This window comes from Brachyistius frenatus, unplaced genomic scaffold, assembly GCF_029030835.1.
Source record: "Brachyistius frenatus isolate BFR_SWC_R1_liver_20210118 unplaced genomic scaffold, ASM2903083v1 Contig_149, whole genome shotgun sequence".
NCBI lineage: Eukaryota > Metazoa > Chordata > Actinopteri > Embiotocidae > Brachyistius > Brachyistius frenatus.
Genome location: NW_027210748.1, coordinates 442394 through 460438, shown reverse-complemented (window position 1 = coordinate 460438; position 18045 = coordinate 442394). Strand labels below are relative to the sequence as shown.

At 43.8% G+C, this 18045-nt stretch overlaps 2 protein-coding genes across 10 annotated transcripts in view; one reads left to right on the top strand and one right to left on the bottom strand.

The window, feature by feature from the left end:
• The first annotated feature begins 122 nt into the window (after positions 1–122).
• On the top strand, positions 123–10722 carry LOC138631107 (major facilitator superfamily domain-containing protein 12-like). The gene is made up of 11 exons (XM_069715860.1): positions 123–923; positions 2134–2253; positions 3664–3874; positions 4355–4469; positions 5386–5601; positions 6238–6330; positions 6426–6518; positions 7364–7534; positions 7739–7833; positions 8511–8641; positions 8852–10722. Exons 1-11 carry the CDS (start codon positions 776–778, stop codon positions 8893–8895), a joined length of 1437 nt encoding a protein of 478 aa, XP_069571961.1. The 5' UTR covers positions 123–775; the 3' UTR covers positions 8896–10722.
• A 1238-nt stretch (positions 10723–11960) lies between these two features.
• Positions 11961–18045, bottom strand: part of depdc5 (DEP domain containing 5, GATOR1 subcomplex subunit) — a 28209-nt gene continuing 22124 nt past the window's right edge. For 7 of the 9 annotated variants that reach the window (XM_069715863.1, XM_069715870.1, XM_069715864.1 and 4 more), the window contains 7 exons: positions 17254–17353; positions 16898–17137; positions 13906–14075; positions 13522–13693; positions 13385–13445; positions 13064–13146; positions 11961–12438 (listed from right to left, as the gene is read on the bottom strand). In XM_069715863.1, coding sequence (XP_069571964.1) covers positions 12140–12438; positions 13064–13146; positions 13385–13445; positions 13522–13693; positions 13906–14075; positions 16898–17137; positions 17254–17353 — 1125 coding nt within the window. In that variant the 3' untranslated portion in view covers positions 11961–12139. The remainder of the gene's footprint in view (positions 12439–13063; positions 13147–13384; positions 13446–13521; positions 13694–13905; positions 14076–16897; positions 17138–17253; positions 17354–18045) is intronic. The other 2 variants (XM_069715869.1, XM_069715871.1) reach the window with 2 other exon arrangements.

Sequence of the window (18045 nt, the reverse complement as noted above, 5' to 3'; positions counted from 1 at the left end):
TTCGTTGTTTGTTGCATACACGATCTTTGGCTGTTTAGGCGGCGTCACGTGAGGACGTTGAACCCACGAGGCGACTTCTATTGGCTGAAAGGATCGAGGCGACTCTTCTATTGGTTATTTCCTCTCATCGGTGATCGATGCGTCATCGTTGCGGATATGCGGCGTTGTTTACATCTGTTCGTCATTTGATCACCAGATACGCTTTACGTTTTTCGCCGGCTCGCTACAAGCTAATTATTCAGCTGCTCCCTGCTTCTGTAGCGCAGGAATTGCGAAATGTTTAAAGGGGGTTTCTCTCTAATTTGGAGGTCAATAATGGGTATTAGGTTTATTTTGAGCAAGGTTCGTACCGTTTAATGATTTTATAAGCTTTAAATGTGATGTGAGGGCAGAGATGCGGTGGTGAAGCGGGTCGTTCCCTGGTGTGGATCTGTTTCGGTTTTTATTTCTCGGCTGCTCCTCCCGGCTTTCAAAACCTCTACAGTGTCAGCTGATTTGAAGAGGACATTGAAAGGGACCATCTTTTTGTTCTACCTCCGGCTGCAGCAACATATAACTTATTGATTGAACAAAAAAGTTACGTTTATGTAAAGAAGTAACGTGGAAAAAAAGGGAACCGAAAACGGGTCTGTGCCACTCAGCTTTGACCAAACTTCTCTCAGTCCTAAAAAGTTCGTCAAACTTAAGGACATTAATTCAAGCTGTATTACCCGCTCAACCAATTTGACCATTGCGCGTGCTGAGATTTTTGTTCTGTGGTCCTCCACGCGCCAGCATGTCGGATCCAGTGAGGTCCCTGCCAGCCCTCCGGAGGCTCAGCTATGCGGTGGGACATTTCCTCAATGACCTGTGCGCCTCCATGTGGTTCACATACCTGCTGGTTTTCTACCACTCAGTGCTGGGCTTCCAGAACACTAATGCAGGTCGGTCTGTCCTCCTGTCTGTCTGTGTTGGTCTGTCTGTCTGTCTGTCTGTCTGTGTTGGTCTGTCTGTCTGTCTGTGATGCTGTCTGTCTGTCTGTGTTGGTCTGTCTGTCTGTCTGTGATGCTGTCTGTCTGTGACTCTGTCTGTCTGTCTGTCTGTGACTCTGTCCGTTTGTCTGTGATGCTGTCTGTCTGTCTGTGACTCTGTCCGTCTGTCTGTGATGCTGTCTGTCTGTGACTCTGTCCGTCTGTCTGTGACTCTGTCCGTTTGTCTGTGATGCTGTCTGTCTGTCTGTGACTCTGTCCGTCTGTCTGTGATGCTGTCTGTCTGTGACTCTGTCCGTCTGTCTGTGATGCTGTCTGTCTGTCTGTGACTCTGTCCGTCTGTCTGTGATGCTGTCTGTCTGTCTGTTTGTTTTAGTATTTAGCCCCTCATCATGTCTTCATCACAGTAACTGGTATTTTTCCTTTATTTTGTCCAACTCGTCATCGTGAGGTATTATAATCTGTTCTTCAGCGTTGTTGTAATAAGTTGTAATAAGTTTCCAGCATCCTGTCGGTGCTCGGTATGATTTAGATGAAGGCTTTCAGAGACTTTCGGTTTTCTCCTGGGTCAGTTATCGTTTCTATGAGTGACTGCTGTGATTTAGATCATTATCCTGCTGAAGGATCCACTTTAGTTACTTTAAGTTGGAACCCAGGCCTTCAGAGATTATGATTCAATCATCTCCCTCCTCCATCGTTGGTTCCCTTCATGCAATGTGGTTTGAATAAACTGAAAACTTTCTACCATCAGATTCGTGCAGGATAAATTTGAACTAATCTGAAAACATCTTGTAGAGCTGCTGATCTGTATTCTCACAGCTGTGCGGTCCGACTGCAGCTTTCTGTTTTCACTCTTTAGTCCTGAGCTTTTGGACTTTTTGTTAAAACAACCAACTGTTGAGCACTGAGCACTTTCTCTCTGAACTCACTTCTCTTTGCCTTTTTTTTGTTGTTGCTTTTCAAACTAATAATTTTAGTGGATGTATGAAGTCAGCTGAACTCTTCTGTACCTCCAGTCAGTTTACAACAGTTTATATTTTCTAATTAGACTATTGATGCCTATATTGCTGTTCTGTAAACTATAGATTGTCATCTGAGTGTAGATATTCTCGGTTCTCCCTCAGATAGTTCCTCTGCATGTCTGACCTGTGAACATCTCCTCCAGGTGTGTTGCTGCTGGTCGGGCAGATAGCCGACGCCGTCTGTACGCCTCTCATCGGCTATGAGTCGGACCAAACGCCCGGCTGTGGAAGCTACGGCAAGAGGAAAACATGGCATTTAGTTGGTAAGTGAGATACTTGGACAGACAGACAGACAGACATCATCACACTGCAGCCCCATGTTACCGCCCCACAAGATTCAGGGATGATTACGAGACGGTGAACTTTAAATACAGAGAGTTTATAACCTACTTACACCTGAAATAAACCTTCAGGTTGAAGGTAAGGACGCACCATCTCTATATTTATTATGAGTCTGTGTTCTCTTTGAAAGGAGCCACAATGACCTCGAAGACTGTTGATCCATATTCACACAGGTTTGAACAGAATTAGCAGTATAATGCTGAAATCTGGCAACCAAACAATCAATCAGGAAGAAGCCACAACAACTCTGCCAATATTCAGATGTGTGTTGCAAAATAATCATTATAACATTTACTTATTTCATCTTATAAAGAGTATACATAGTAGTTCATTCATAGAACATTTGCAGCGGTCTTGTGGCGTAAACAACCGTTACCTTGTGAAGATTTTACAAAAAAAAATTGAAAATCAATGAAGTAATTTCCATGTGATGCTGTTAAATCGGACAGACTGATAGTTCAAATATGAAATCCTCAGTAGATGTCAGGAAGCAGAAAGTCATAACTATGGTGACTTCTTTTTTAACATGTTTTTATCTTCATGTGACCAGAACCTCGCTGCAGCCGTCTGCGTCTTTTTAACATTACATTGAGAGCAGATTTAAATCCTCTATTGAAAAGCTGAAGAGTAACTGTTCTATTATTGATATAAATATTTGCAGAAAACTATGATACTTTTGATCAGCCTTGAATTCTCTTTTACTGAAGCAGGACGAACTGAAACTTGTCTGACAGGACTGATCTGTATGAATTTGACAGTTGTAAACATATATGTAGCTACAGAGTAAAACTGGTGTCTGTCTGTCTGTCTGTCTGGTCGGTAAAGAAGGATTTGACACAGAAAAGTATTTCACCCTTTCTGCTGTGGCTGTGATTGTTGAAACTCATCAGGCCGTCATTTCATGCGTCATTTCATGCGTGTACAGACCTTCAGGGTTCAACCTGCCAGCCCACTCAGCCCAGAGGTCAGAGTTTTACTGGCCTCTCGTACAATATCACTGACCGGGCAGAAGAAAAAAAAACCTTTTCCACGATGTTGATGATTTCCTGTACAAAATATGTACAACAGTAAAGTTCCCTTTGATGATGTGGTTGTTGAAACGATAGAAGCAGAAGTGGTGTTAAATATCAGAGTATAGATCTAAAAAGAAACTCTTGGGTGATGAACTGAAAGACTGCCGAGTTGACAATAAGTTGAGACATTTCTCAACTTGTTTGAGACAGAGAATCTGTTTTTTTTTTTAATTTTAAATCGTTATATGTGCAAATAAATCAACAAAAAAAATAACAAAAAGTAAACCATAAGTCATACATTGTGTGTGTGTGATCCAGGTACGCTGAGCGTGGTGCTGTCCTTTTCCTTCGTCTTCAACCGGTGTCTGGGCTGTGACCCCAGCACCCCCCAGTGGGCCAGTTTGATCTACTTCATCCCGTTCATCATCGTCTTCCAGTTTGGCTGGGCCGCCACGCAGATCTCACACCTGTCTCTCATTCCAGAGCTCGTCACCTGTGAGCACGCTAAAGTGGAGCTCACCGCGTACAGGTACGTTTGGTACGCACACACAGGTACACACAGCTACACACAGGTACACACAGCTACACACAGGTACACACAGCTACACACAGGTACACACAGCTACACACAGGTACACACAGCTACACACAGGTACACACGGAGGTACACACGGAGGTACACACGGAGGTACACACAGGTACACACGGAGGTACACACAGGTACACACAGTTACACACAGGTACACACAGCTACACACAGGTACACACGGAGGTACACACAGGTACACACAGCTACACACAGGTACACACGGAGGTACACACGGCGGTACACACGGAGGTACACAGAGGTACACACACAGGTACACACGGAGGTACACACGGAAGTACACAGAGGTACACACGGAGGTACACACAAGTACACACGGAGGTACACACAGAGGTACACACAGAGGTACACACAGAGGTACACGGAGGTACTGTGAACATGCTCTCTTTCCTGTGTGAGCAGGTATGCGTTCACAGTGATCGCCAACATCACCGTGTACGCGCTGGCGTACCTGCTGTTCCACGTCCAGGACGGAGAGAGCGACGTGCTGGGACCGGTGGACATCCCTGTCTTCAGGGTGAGGACGACTTCTCATACACTGATACGTCACACTTTAGAATAGAAGGAGCCACTAACATATGAGCGTCCCTCCGACCAGTGAAATTAGACATTTATTTTGCATCCATGAGGAACTTGGAAGAGGAAGAAAACACCTGAATGGCTGTTGAACTGGGAAAGTTAGAGGTTTTTGAGAGATGCGAGAAGTTTGATGTCACTAGACAGCAGCTTTTGTGTTGAAAGGAAGAAAACTACAAAAAGAATTTGAAGAAATTTTCTCTCCAAATAATAATAATAATAATGAAAAAAACTCAGGTCTTTTTACAATCAACATGACACTTGTGAATTCACATGATGATCAGCCACTACGTCAAAATCTCTCTTTTATGCGCAGCGGTGGTCAATCTGATCATTTTATTCTCGCCATCCAGGACCTGACACATGTAAACAAACCGATATGTGCAGAGGAATATGCAGGATGTATACCCATGATGCAGTTCGCAAAATGGCCTCACTGTGTGTGTGACTCCATGTGAGTCACACACACAGGAGGTGCAAAGTTAGCATGACTCATAAAACCACATTAATAGGAAATGCACCAATAACAGGCCACTACTGGATTTTGTTTTTCCAGATCTTCTTTATACATTTAAAAAAAATGTTTTTATCAATGTGGCGTCTCAACTGTAAAAAAAAAACAAAAAAAAAAAACAACCAGTGATTGGTGAGATCACATTTCAGGTCTTGGAAGCTTTTAAGCGAGAATTTCTTCTTGTGGTACCATGAGTTACTTCAGCACAGCTGTCGTGTGTTTCATAAACCATCATAAACCATCTGTCTGCGTTCACACGGTTTATGGGAAGTGAGAGAAAGCAGCTGGTCTTCCTCCGGCGTGATGTCATCATCTGCTCTGCTGTCCTTGTGCTCCATCACAGAATCTGGCTCTAACCGTGCTGGGCATCGGTGCTCTTTTCTCCGTCCTCTTCCACCTGGGAACCACTGAGAGGAGGCCCGGAGCAGGAGGGGGGGCTGGAGGGGTGGAGGGGGAGGAGGAGGGGGAGGGGGAGCGGAGGCCCCTGCTGCCTCGCTCCAACACCCCCTCATCTCTCCTGCAATGGAAATGTTGGCTGCAGCAGCCGTCGTTCTACCAGGTAGGAGAACTCCAGCGAGTCTGACCCAGTGTCACTCTGCTAGAATCAGAACCAGCTGTTCACCTGAAGCTCCTCCAACAGGGACAGAAATAGCACTTCCTGTTTCAGCAGCTCCGATGGTTGCCACATTTTGTGTTTCGTGAAGCCAAAACTTCCCTTTTCTGTCTCTTTTTATAGGCAAATACTACGAATACCTGTATAATCAAAGAAATGGACCTTTGATTGACTTTTAATCTGAAAGTGATTCTCTGGAAACTGTAACATGACATATTTTATATTGTTATGATTCTGACACAAACTGTTTTTCTCATCCAGATTATGTGACTTCTACATTAAGAGCAGATTTAAATCCTCTATTGAAAAGCTGAAGAGTAACTGTTCTATTATTGATATCAATATTTGCAGAAAACTATTAAACTTTTGATCAGACTTTTTTTTTTTTTTAAACAGGACTGATCTCTATGAATTTGACAGTTGTAAACATATATGTAGCTGCAGAGTAAAACTAATGGAAGGGGGTGTCTGCCTGTCTGTCTGTCTGTCTGTCTGTCTGCTGGTCGGTAAAGAAGGACTTGACGTAGAACAGAACGGTATCTGAAGGTTGTCCCTGTCTGACGTGTCCCTGTGTGTCTTCAGGTGGCCTTACTCTACATGTCCACCCGGCTGATAGTCAACCTGTCTCAGACCTACATCTCCATGTACCTCATCAACACGCTGGGGCTGCCCAAGGTAACACCACATCGTCCCATTTCACTCATCCAGTCCATATGTTTCATGAAAAACCTTCTTTCTCATGGTTTGTTTCTCTTTTCACCTTTTAACAGAAGTTCATTGCGACGATCCCGTTAGTGATGTACCTGAGCGGCTTCGTGTCCTCCTTCATTGTGAAGCCTGTCACCAAACTCATCGGAAAATGTGTAAGTAGGAAGGACCTTCCACTGTTGTTGAGCGACATATTGATCTTAAATCGTTCTCGTGAAACGAGACCAGATATCTGAGATTATGGAGATCGTACATCGCAATATTTGTTGGCTTTTCCTGCTTACAGTAACTTTACACATTTATACCTTTATATCCACATTACCGAAGGTTATTTATTACAAATCATCTCATTGTGTAAATATGTAGTGAAAGTACCAACAGTAAACCCTACTATATTGCTGCTATATTGATATCAAGATATTTGTTGAAAGTATTTTATTTTGTTTGAAATGAGTCTTTTTTAATACAAGAAACACAAGAAAACAACAGTTTTCAAACAAAACAGAAGATCAGTCTGATTTTCAGGCTCCTTTCACTTTAACTTACATCCCTGTAAACGTTCCTTCAGATCCAGCCACGGCCGAGTTGATTCATCGTCTCTTTATTGTCACAGCTCAGTGTTGTGTTGGTTCTGGGATGCTTCATAGCCACCTGTGGTTGCAGAAGATTTCTGTGTTTGCTCTGATGGAATTTGTTTATTTCACAAGCTTGAATTAGAGTCTCAACGTGTGTCTCCTTTTTAGACTCTTTTTAGTTTTTTTCATACAAGCACGTTTACTTTGGTATTGTTAAATATTGTTATGACCAGTTTCAGTGAAGTGAGTGAAAGAAATAAAAACAGGAAACAGTGGAAGAGAGAAATGCTCTCTAGTGATTTGTGTGTTGCATTTAAACTGGTTCTGTGTAGTTTCAGTTCCTCATGTTTTCAGTAACACGCTGCCGTGTTCTTTCCAGCTGGCTCTCATTCTGTATCTGTCTTCTCCTCTTCTGATTGGTCCAGCTCACCTATTTCGTGGGCCTGCTGCTGATCATGGTCTTCTCCTATTGGGTGCTGCTGGACATCAGGATGGGTCAGCAGGTGTACGGGGCCGCCGTCCTGCTGGGGGCGGGGTCGGCCACCATCCTGGTCATCTCGCTCAGCATGACCGCCGAGCTCATCGCCAATCAGACGGTGAGATGTGTGTGTGTGTGTGTGTGTGTGTGTGTGTGTGTGTGTGTGTGTGTGTGTGTGTGTGTGTGTGTGTGTGTGTGTGTGTGTGTGTGTGTGAGGGAGGGGGGGAGGGTGTTGGAGGAGGGGGAGAGAGAGAGAGAGAGAGAAAAGAAAGAAAGAAAGAAAGTGAAGTCTCAACCAGTACCTTCATCTCTCTGTCTGCAGCAAAGTGGAGCGTTCGTGTACGGAGCCATGAGCTTCACCGATAAGTTTGCTAATGGAGTCGCTGTGATGATCATCCAGGCCCTGCATCCCTGCCAGTTAGTACACACACACACACACACACACACACACACACACACACACACACACACACACACACACACACACACACACGATTTCAGTTATTTAATTATTGCTATGACAGTTAAAAGGGTTTTCCACTAGTATTACATATGAAGATCAGTTGCTGTGACTCTGGAGGACCTTTATCCAGTTTGAGTAAACAACCCTGATGATGTCATGGTGATGTATCTTGACTTTGGCTTGAAACCGACACACACCGTTTGTGTTATTGAGTGGAAGTGTGAGGACTTACCACATGTAGGATCCAGAAAATGGAGACATGTCATTCTCTGCTGCTTCACTCTTCAACTGTTCATTCCTCTGAAAACAAGGCTGCTGTGGATTTATAGTTTATTTTATTGTGAACAAATCCCATAATAAGACACAAATAACACACCTTAGTCTCTCTGCAATTTCCAACTTCAGTACTTTGTCATCTCCAAGTCCAGTAATTCCTACTGAAGATGTAAATCTTTAAAAAGTGAGGCTTGACTATCACCCCTCTTCTATTTTAAATGTCGGTCACACTTTAATATTGTGGAATAGCCCTTTAAGTTCAGCGCTGCAGGTTCAACAACATTAGAACAGTAAAACAAACACGACTCATTGTATGTAGTGTTTCCATGACAACGGTCCTCTCTGTGCCTGTCAGTACTGTGATGTGCTGCCCGGGCTGCGTCTGGTTCTACCACTACGTTATGGTCATAGTGACGGGGGGCGTGGCCGTGCTCGCCGCCTCGGCCCTCTGCACCATCCTCATCTGGCCAATCAAGATCCGACCACGTGAGTCCTGCAGACACGCTCCTAAACAGTGTGTGTGTGTGTGTGTGTGTGTGTGTGTGTGTGTGTGTGTGTGTGTGTGTGTGTGTGTGTGTGTGTGTGTGTGTGTGTGTGTGTGTGTGTGTGTGTGTGTGTGTGTGTGTGTGTGTGTGTGTGTGTGTGTTCACCTGCATCGCTCAAACACTTCTCTCCTGTGAATGTGTGTGTTTGTAGGCGGTCAGCCAATCATCTCTGACGATGCAGCCAGAGTCAACTAACAGCTCCCCCCACTTCCACAACACACACACACACACACACACACACACACACACACACACACACACACACACACACACACACACACACACACACACACACACACACACACACACACACACACACACACACACCCCTCCAACCGTCTCTGCTGCGGTGCACCAGAGACGAACGGACTCGACTCTCCACTGGACAGGAGGAGTTTCACTTTAGGTTTTTTTGTTTTTTTAGATTTCTTTTTCAGATTTCCTGATTGGCTGCTCAGCTGGCGTGAACAGAAAGTGACAAGGGATTTTTTTTTAATTTAATGATTAACATTATTTGACATTTGCAGATATTTATAACCTGAACCGTGTTTTCCATCATTTTCCTAACAAATATTTGGTGATATAGAAAAAAATCAGCTTAAAACGTAAAAACCTCCCGTTGTTCCTCGGTCTGTTTTACTTACTGCAGGTTTAAACTCAACGTTTCAATCAACAGCAAATTCATCAACAACTTTATATGTAATATAATTTTCAAAAATGTATTTTAAATTTTTTTTAAAATTTGTATGTTATTAAATAGTGTAATTACAGTCAGTCACTGGAGGGACAGAAGATTCAACTAAACAAAAATCTCAGGTGTCTCTGCAATTAGTAATGTATTTAAAAGTAAATCATTAAAAATAGTTATTCAATATTTCCAAGCAAACAAGCTTTAAACTAAATGTGGAGATTTGTCCATGTAGAATAATGTACAGTCAGGACAACACAAATACACTACCAATGGACACAGCTTCACTCAGCTGCATTACACCAGACCGGGGGCCTCTAACTGGAACATCTCACCTCCCAACCGGACGCTTTCTGACCGAGCCAGCTCGGCCCAAACTGTTCAAATCACACTGAAACTAATACTCCATCAAAGTCCTGCTGACACAGCGAACAAATCACTCCAGAGATGCGTCACTGGAATTTAATGCAATCACTGAATTCCACATGTTTAATCTCTTAACACTGTTTGTTACTGAACAACAACTTGCTTATTATTTTGACTACAAAGTGTTACTTCATAAATCGTTCCCTGTTGAACACGTTGAACAAACCTGAGCAGCAAACCGGAGCGTGTCGGCAGCTGCACCAATCAGACTGGATGAAACCAGTCAGCTGACCAGCCGATGAAGGAGGCAACAACTTGGTTGATAAAAGTGGGAACCTGCTGTTACACACAACTTTGGAAAATGATGAGAAAACAGTTCAACTTTTTTATTTTATTGCACATCTGCTTTATCAAACTGTTCAGAGCAGGAGACGAAAAAAAGAAACAAAAAAAACTGTTCTCCTGCTGCTGCACAACATCTGATGAGGGACAAAGAAAGGAGGTGAAGGGAATCCAGCTCACAGGTGGGGAGCATTTAAAACCCAGTGAGTCCACAGACTGTCAGAGACTTTCTGTGGAGGAGGAGGAGAAGGAGGACGAGGAGGACGAGGACGAAGGCCACTTTAACAAGGACTTAGTTTGGAGGAGTTGAGCCTGTCAGAAGACAACACGATGCCCCTCCTGATGTTCTGGACAAGAGCTTGTATCTCAGCGACGTCTCATCCGAGGAGCGTTAGTCTCATTTAAAACCTCTACAGGGGACTTTGACGTTGTGGATTTTATTTGGATTAACAATATATATATATATTTTTTTCTCTGTGATGGAACAACTGCGTGCTTTCATCTCAAACTTTTTCGATTTTAATCATTTTTCTTTGTACATTGTTTTTTCCAATCAAATGAAATATAACATATTTTTATAATCAAAAGAAACTTGAAAAGCAGAACTGAGTTTGATCTGAAAAATCTTCAAACATCCAAAAACATGCACTTCAGGTCTAACAAAAATCAAATGACAGGTCATCATTGTAAATGAGAATTGGTTCTCAATTGATTCTACCTGGTTAAATAAAGGTCATATAAAGGGATTATTGCTACAATATGTGTATTGATATGATTTGTTAAGCTTGAAGCTCTCTGCTGTGACCTCTGTGAGAATCATTCATCTCAGTTCTGATAACTTGATGTTTACTCTCCGGGTCACTTCTCTGATTGTGGGTGTGACAGACTTTAATAAAGGGACGCTCCATAAACGGGTTCAACGTGTGTCTGTTTCACATTAGAGATAAGAGATTGATTTCCTGTTGATCCACCTGGTCCTGAATGTTTCAGCAACAAGGAAGTAGCTCTGTTATTTTGTCTTGTAACTTCCTGTCCCACAGCTTCTGTCGGTGATTACCTCGTGCAACATTTTTTCAGATGTCTGACCAGTTTTCAGTTTTTGCCGGAGAGACGAGAGAACGATCGACTTCCTACAAACCCAAATCAGCTCAGACTGATTCTTCAGTGCAGTAATGTGTTTGGTTAATGACACAAACTACACTCAGTCCACATGAACTTATTGCTGTGTAACAGGTCAGTTTGCCCTAATTATATTATCAGTGAAATATAATTGACATAAACTGGGTGAAAAGATGTTTAAAATCATGTTGTGAAACATCTTCCAGACAGGAAAGTCAAACTTATCTGTTTTAGTGATTTTGGTGAATGGAAATTATATTAAAGGATCATTCCAGTTTATTTCCGCCTCTTGTTAATGGTTCTATGATTAATGCTAACTGTCCACCTCTATAGTAGAGACTCAGAGTAACACAACGACAACAACAATAACAACAGTGTGTAAACAGCATCATCCTGAGGTCATCTTATGTCCTGATATCTGATTCGCTGCAACCTCTCCAGTACAAACATGATAAACAGTTCACACACACTTACAAGCCGGTGTGTGCAGATGAATATTCAGGGTGAGTAGGTGAGCCAGTCAGTTGTCCTCGCCTCATATCACCAATACACTTGATAAATACAAACCAGGACAGTTGGCTGGCTGAACCAATCAGGACGAGAGTTTTTACATTAAAGTTGAGAGACAAAACCAGAAACTGAACAAAAGGGGCAGGTTTCAAAATGTCAGAAAGTAACGGGAAAAAACGGGAAACGTGGTGAATAAATGAAGGTAACATAAAAATAAAAAAAATCAAACCGCAAATTATAAGTTTTGATTTATTTGTGGAAGTTAAGTAAGAAATAAAGCTTTACACGTCTGAATAATGACCTGAACCGTTATCAGTGTGGAAGTTCAGGTTCAGTGTTTGAGAAGAGCTTAAATATTGTTCAGTGTAAAGACTGAAATAAAAGTTAAAAGAGTTTTTCAGAGCCTCCGTCCCATCAGGGGGCGCTGGCGTTCATCTTCTCCTGGCAGCCGTCCCAGAAGTTCAGCAGTCGGTCGTCCTTGTTTGCGCAGAAGTCGGTGAAGTCTCGGAGGAGGCGGTCGGCCAGCCGCTCGTCGCCCAGCACGCCGGTCCTCCAGGCTTTGGTCAGCATGGTGTTGTAGGCCCAGTAGTAGCCCACCCTCTCCTCCCCTCCGAACAGGCCCTGGCTGATGGAGGTGGTGGAGTTCCTGCGCCGACGCTGCTGCCCGCTCGAGTACTTCCTCTTGGAGTACGGCAGCTGCAGGAAAACGGTACCTGACGGAAACAGAAGGCAGTAAAACTCTCCAGCCAGAAGAAGAAACCGAAGCGCATCAACATTACGTGTAGGCACCCCCCAGGAACGGTGACATCCACCCGATTACCGGCCTCCCCTCGCTCCAACCCTCCCGGTCCTGTTCGCTCTGCTGCTACGAGAAGTTGATGTGTGTCAGTTCATATTTTAATCTCGTCATTAGTTACACTTTTATTTCACTTGTGCTAACGTAACAAGCAAAGCTGTCATCAACTCAAGTAACGTTGTCTTCACCTGTCTCTCGTTATGCTCCGCTCTGTGTGTGTGTAAAGGGGGCGGAGCCACGCCCTTCAAGAAACACAGAGAGACGAGGAAAGAAATGTGCGCGACCTTCGACTACAGGAAAACACCGAGATAAAATGAAATGAGCGCACACAAATTGGGAAAATAACATAAGTGCCATATTTTGACTGCAGCAGCGTAACGAGATGCCTTATTTCACATAAATTGGGTGTACAGTACTGCAGTAAACCGGCGGTCTGCATACGAGGCGTTTGGCTGATAAAACCTGGATTCAACTCTCTCCCTGTCACAAGTCACCGCTCAGCCGGAGGGAAACACTGCTTTCTGTGCTGCGATGTGACGAACCGGTGACGTGGATGTACTGCGGCTTGTTCTCAGACGGGAAATTAAAAGTCGAAGCAGAAAACTTGTCGTGCACGAAGCCGAATCTGGAGACAAAAAAACACAAAAATTCTGTGATTCTCATTCCTTCAACATTCATACATATTCAATATTGTTTAATATCAAACTGTAAAATGATGAATGTTTTGTTGTCTTTAATCGGTCTAACGTGTTTTTTCTGCAGTAAAAACGAACCTTCAAACCTGGTAACCACAACTGTTGAGTGACAATGATTTCTTAACAAAATATAATGAAATCTTTTTCTTTTTAAAAAAAAACACCAACCTGTACAATATGGCCTCCTGGAGCAGCTGCATCCTGTCCCAGTACGTCTCTGGTTCGAAGCCTGTTAGGAGACAGAAGTCATGACTGAACTACAAACGCAGACACGGAGGCAGCATCGGGTCAGAGGACGTCGGTACCTTCGAACAGGTTGTCGCTGCCGTTCTTCAGCAGGCGGTGGATGTTCAGGGGGATGAAGAGCTGCGCTCTCAGCGGGTCTCCGTACAGGTAAGACGTCAGAGCGAAAGGAACCTCCAGCACAGGAACCAACAGGAAGCCGCAGGACGCTGCTTTCCGGTGCCACCCTTGAACCTGACGGACAACAACTCCTTAAAGTTCAGTGTAAAAGTCGATTTCCCCCGATCCCTAACTTCCTTTTACTTTTTAAAGTTGCTTAAAATGAGCATATATTCGCCAAAAAACACTAAAGTTTCAACATTATGTGATCTAAATTGTAATCTAATTTGTTGTTGACTGATGACAATGAACTAGAACTAGAACTAGAGATGCAGTAGGTCGGTCACCATCTCAAAGAGCACTGCAGCGGTGACGGCCATCCAGTGGAGCTTGATCTCAAAGGCAGCGTTGAGGGAGAAGTTGCCATGGTAATAACAGCTGCACCACTCAGTCCGGTCGCTGCGGTTGTTCACGTCCACGTCCAGCGTGACCGTCTTCTGCTCCGGGACTGTAGCAGCTGAGGGACACACAGACAGAGGGAGGAAAACAGATAGGAAGACAGGAGGGAGGAGGACAGACAGGAAGACCGGGAGGAGGAAGACAGACAGGAGGACGGGAGGAGGAGGACAGACAGGAGGATGAAGACAGACAGGAGGGAGGAGAACAGACAGGAAGACGGGAGGGAGGAAAACAGACAGGAAGACAGGAGGAGGAGGACAGACAGGAAGACGGGAGGAGGAGGACAGACAGGAGGATGGTAGGGAAGAGGACAGACAGGAAGACCGGAGGAGGAAGACAGACAGGAGGACGGGAGGGAGGAGGACAGACAGGAAGACGGGAGGAGGAAGACAGACAAGAGGACAGAAGGAGGAGGAGTTGGATAGTACGACGGGCGGAGGCGATGAGAGCTGGATGGAGGCTCAGAGATGTTCAGGTATTTATTGAGCTTCTGAAGATCTTCTGATCTGATCTACACAACTTGATCAAGATTAAGTAAGTAACAGGAAACTGTGAAAAAGTGATGGAGGGTTAATAACGCCATAAAAAGAAATTAAAGATTCTTTTAACGTTCATAATTTTGAACTTTAGCGGCCTTACAATATTTTATAGGTTTTACTACAACTTGAATACTGTATATACTTTCTACATAACTTATTTTTCTAGCTCAACTTTTACATATTTGCTTTTAAGTTGTGGTTTATAGTTGTTATTGATGCTAAATTAACTGTCTTTCATAAGAAAAAAACCGGGAATTTTGCTGATAAACTGAATTTGTTCAGGTACTCACAAAGTGAATTTATTACTGTATTATATTATTATTATTATTATTATTATTATTATATTGTACTAGGGAAACAAAAGAAGTCAGCACCAGATCTATCAAAAATACCTTTTTTTTTTACATTCAATATCAAAACTTTTATATCTAAACTAAATGATGTAGTTTAACACTTTTCAGCATGGAGGCGGCTGTGCAACAGATATACATGTATGACTTCTATATGTAGCTGCTGAGCTGCTCCAAAGAATATGATGTATATATGTATATACATATACAGTATATATGTATATACATATACATATATATATATATGAGAGGTTTTCAATCCTGTATTAGTACTGCTGCATACTGAAGTCATAAAGGGAAACTATCTGCATATGAGACCTTCTAAAAAGTAAAAGCAGGTCGGCAGGGAGAACCCCTTCTGATATCTGATCGACCTGCATATCTGCCATCATACTGATGGTGACGTTCCCCTACATTTTCTTAAAGACAATTTCTGCTCTTCATTCGATATTTACAGAGGAGGCGAAGAGTAAATGCAGTGAAAGAGAGGAGGGAAATAATATTGTCCAAATTCGATCCATCTCCTGTTGCCCAAAAATCTGATGCCTCTTAAATCCACCAATCAAATAAATTCGTTGCCCATTTTGCAGTTCTTGCTTTTATATCTATTATAAAGACCTTTTGGATTTGTTTTTTTGTTAGTGATATAAATATAAAACGATTACACACACGCTGACTACCAGCTCAGTCAGTGTGTTACTAATGCTGTCTTTAGTTATCTGATGGCATGAATACTTTTAGCTGTAAAGATCAGAGTCTTTCCCCTCACGGTCTTAAATCAAACATAAAGAAGTATGAATGTCTGAATTATTGCAGTTCAGACTGAGCTTTCCTGGTTGAACAAATAACATGAAAAAGTGTCTGATGATGGATTTCAGCATCACAGTGAGTCCAACTGGAGAAGCATCAATGCTGCGAAGCTGTTGCTTTTAGGATGCAAGCGTTATGAGGTCAAAGGTGACAAACGAAGCTTTAAACGGACCGCGTGAAAGAAGAATCAAGCCCAAGCAGAAACGCTGTCACGACGTGCCGTGAGAGCGCTGAAGGACACCGAGGTCATCGCACACCACAGCACTACCGGACCACAGCCACTAACACCACAGCACTACCGGACCACAGCCACTAACACCACAGCACTACCGGACCACAGCCACTAACACCACAGCACTACCGGACCACAGCCACTAACACCACAGCATGCACCTGAACACCACACCACACGGACACTACTACTACTACACACCAACTACACAGCATGCACCGATTTGAAGGTGGAGATGGAGAGAAGTTTGATCGCATCAAATCAGACTGACGGATTACAGCCAAATCTACTCTGCACGCGCCGGAGAATCCAGCAGCAGCTGTTGGATGCAGATGTGCAGATCACCGAGAGGAGATCCGAGCCCGGACGTCTGCGTCACACAGTCAAATGGACACGACGACGAGCGCTGATGAAGGTGATGGTATGATTGTGACTGACGTTGGGATGGTGAGTGGTGGTGGTGGTTGTGTACACGCAGAGCTCATTGTTTCCAGTTTAAACACGGTTTCTCTTCTCTGACACGTAGATTCAGCTGGAAACTCTCACAGCGCTCCGGTTCAGAGGTGGTCCTCATGCTGGAGGTATCGTTTGGTTGAAAACTGACAACAATGAGCCTGACAGTAGGAAGATGTGGGAGAAATGTTGCATGGAAGATTGAGGGCTCATTTGAAGTTGCTCAACACCTTCGTGGGTCGTGTGATGAGCGGATATCGGCCATAATAAACATAAATAATCAGTAGAATTTGGGTTTCTGTTGGTATTGATGGGTTCTATGATATCTGACCGAGATACTGACAACAGATGCGCCCTCTCTGTACTGTGTGACCTTATGACACCGGGCCCAGACGTCCCCAGAGGTGGACTGACTGTTTGCATCAGACTGGATGAGGGAGGAGGGCGGGGCTCCTCCTCGGTGTGGGTCGGGCCGGGAGGGTCGGGCTGGGTATACCTAGCAGTGCGGCGGCCTGGCTGCGCCCTCCAAAGCTGCGGCTGAAGGAGCTGTGCCTACTTGCGTAGGAGGCCGGCCGGCTCGGCAGCCACGGCAGGAGGAAGGCCGGGAGGTCGCAGGGTCGACGCTCCTCCAACACGAAGGCCACCTCGAACCACTTCCTCTGGAACAGAGCGAAGTCCTCCACCGCCGCGGCGGACCAGCCGCCCGCCGCGGCGGTGGGGAGCTGGGAGGTCAGGCCTGCAGCGAGGAAGAAGGCGTGTTCTCCGGTTATATAACATCAACTATGGAGTCACTGTATGGAAAATATACTTGAGATAAAAGCATGGAGTCCTTTTTTATTGAAATGCATTCACCGTCCTTCTCCCCTACGATCCTGTAGAAGTAGAAGCCGTAGACGAAGGTGCGCATGGCGTCCCCAGAAGCGTGGGCCACCACACCTTCATCCAACATTTTCTACACAAAACAAACACACACAACAGTGAAACACACTCCGCACAATACATCAGCTTAAACAGCACGACAGCAAAGTCAGCACGCACAAACTGTTTTTCAAAAGAGCGTTTCCAGAGAAGAAGACCTTCCTTCCTGATGCAGTGAAATCCTGTTTGTGTTTGTGGGACAAATTCTGGATTCACAAGTTACATGAAGAGGAATTCTCTCAGCACTAAAGTTGTTGTTTTTTAACACTAATCAGTCATCAGGGGGCGTCTTCATAAAGACTCCTAATGAACAAATTCTAAGAAAAATCTTTGAATTGTGACGTTTTCTAGGAGAATAGATCTGTAAAGATAAAAGTTAAAAGCCAATGATCTGCTGAAAAAAAAACCTTTCAAGCTCACGTATTAACATGTCATATCTTATTGTTTGATTTACACATAAACCACAATGTAAAAATGTCTCAGCTGGTTACCATAGCGACAACAGACTTCCTGGACTTACTTTTTTGTTTTGTCTTTAAAATAATTCAGCTTCACCTTGAAGATTGTTTACAACTGATCATTTGAACCTGTTTCTCGGCCACCTGCATTTCTTCTTCTAGTGTCTCTGCATCACCCATCAGTTTGAGTGCTGCTCTACTAACACACCATAAATCCTAATAATCTGAAAAAAATCTGTACATTCATACATTTTTCTTCACATCTTTC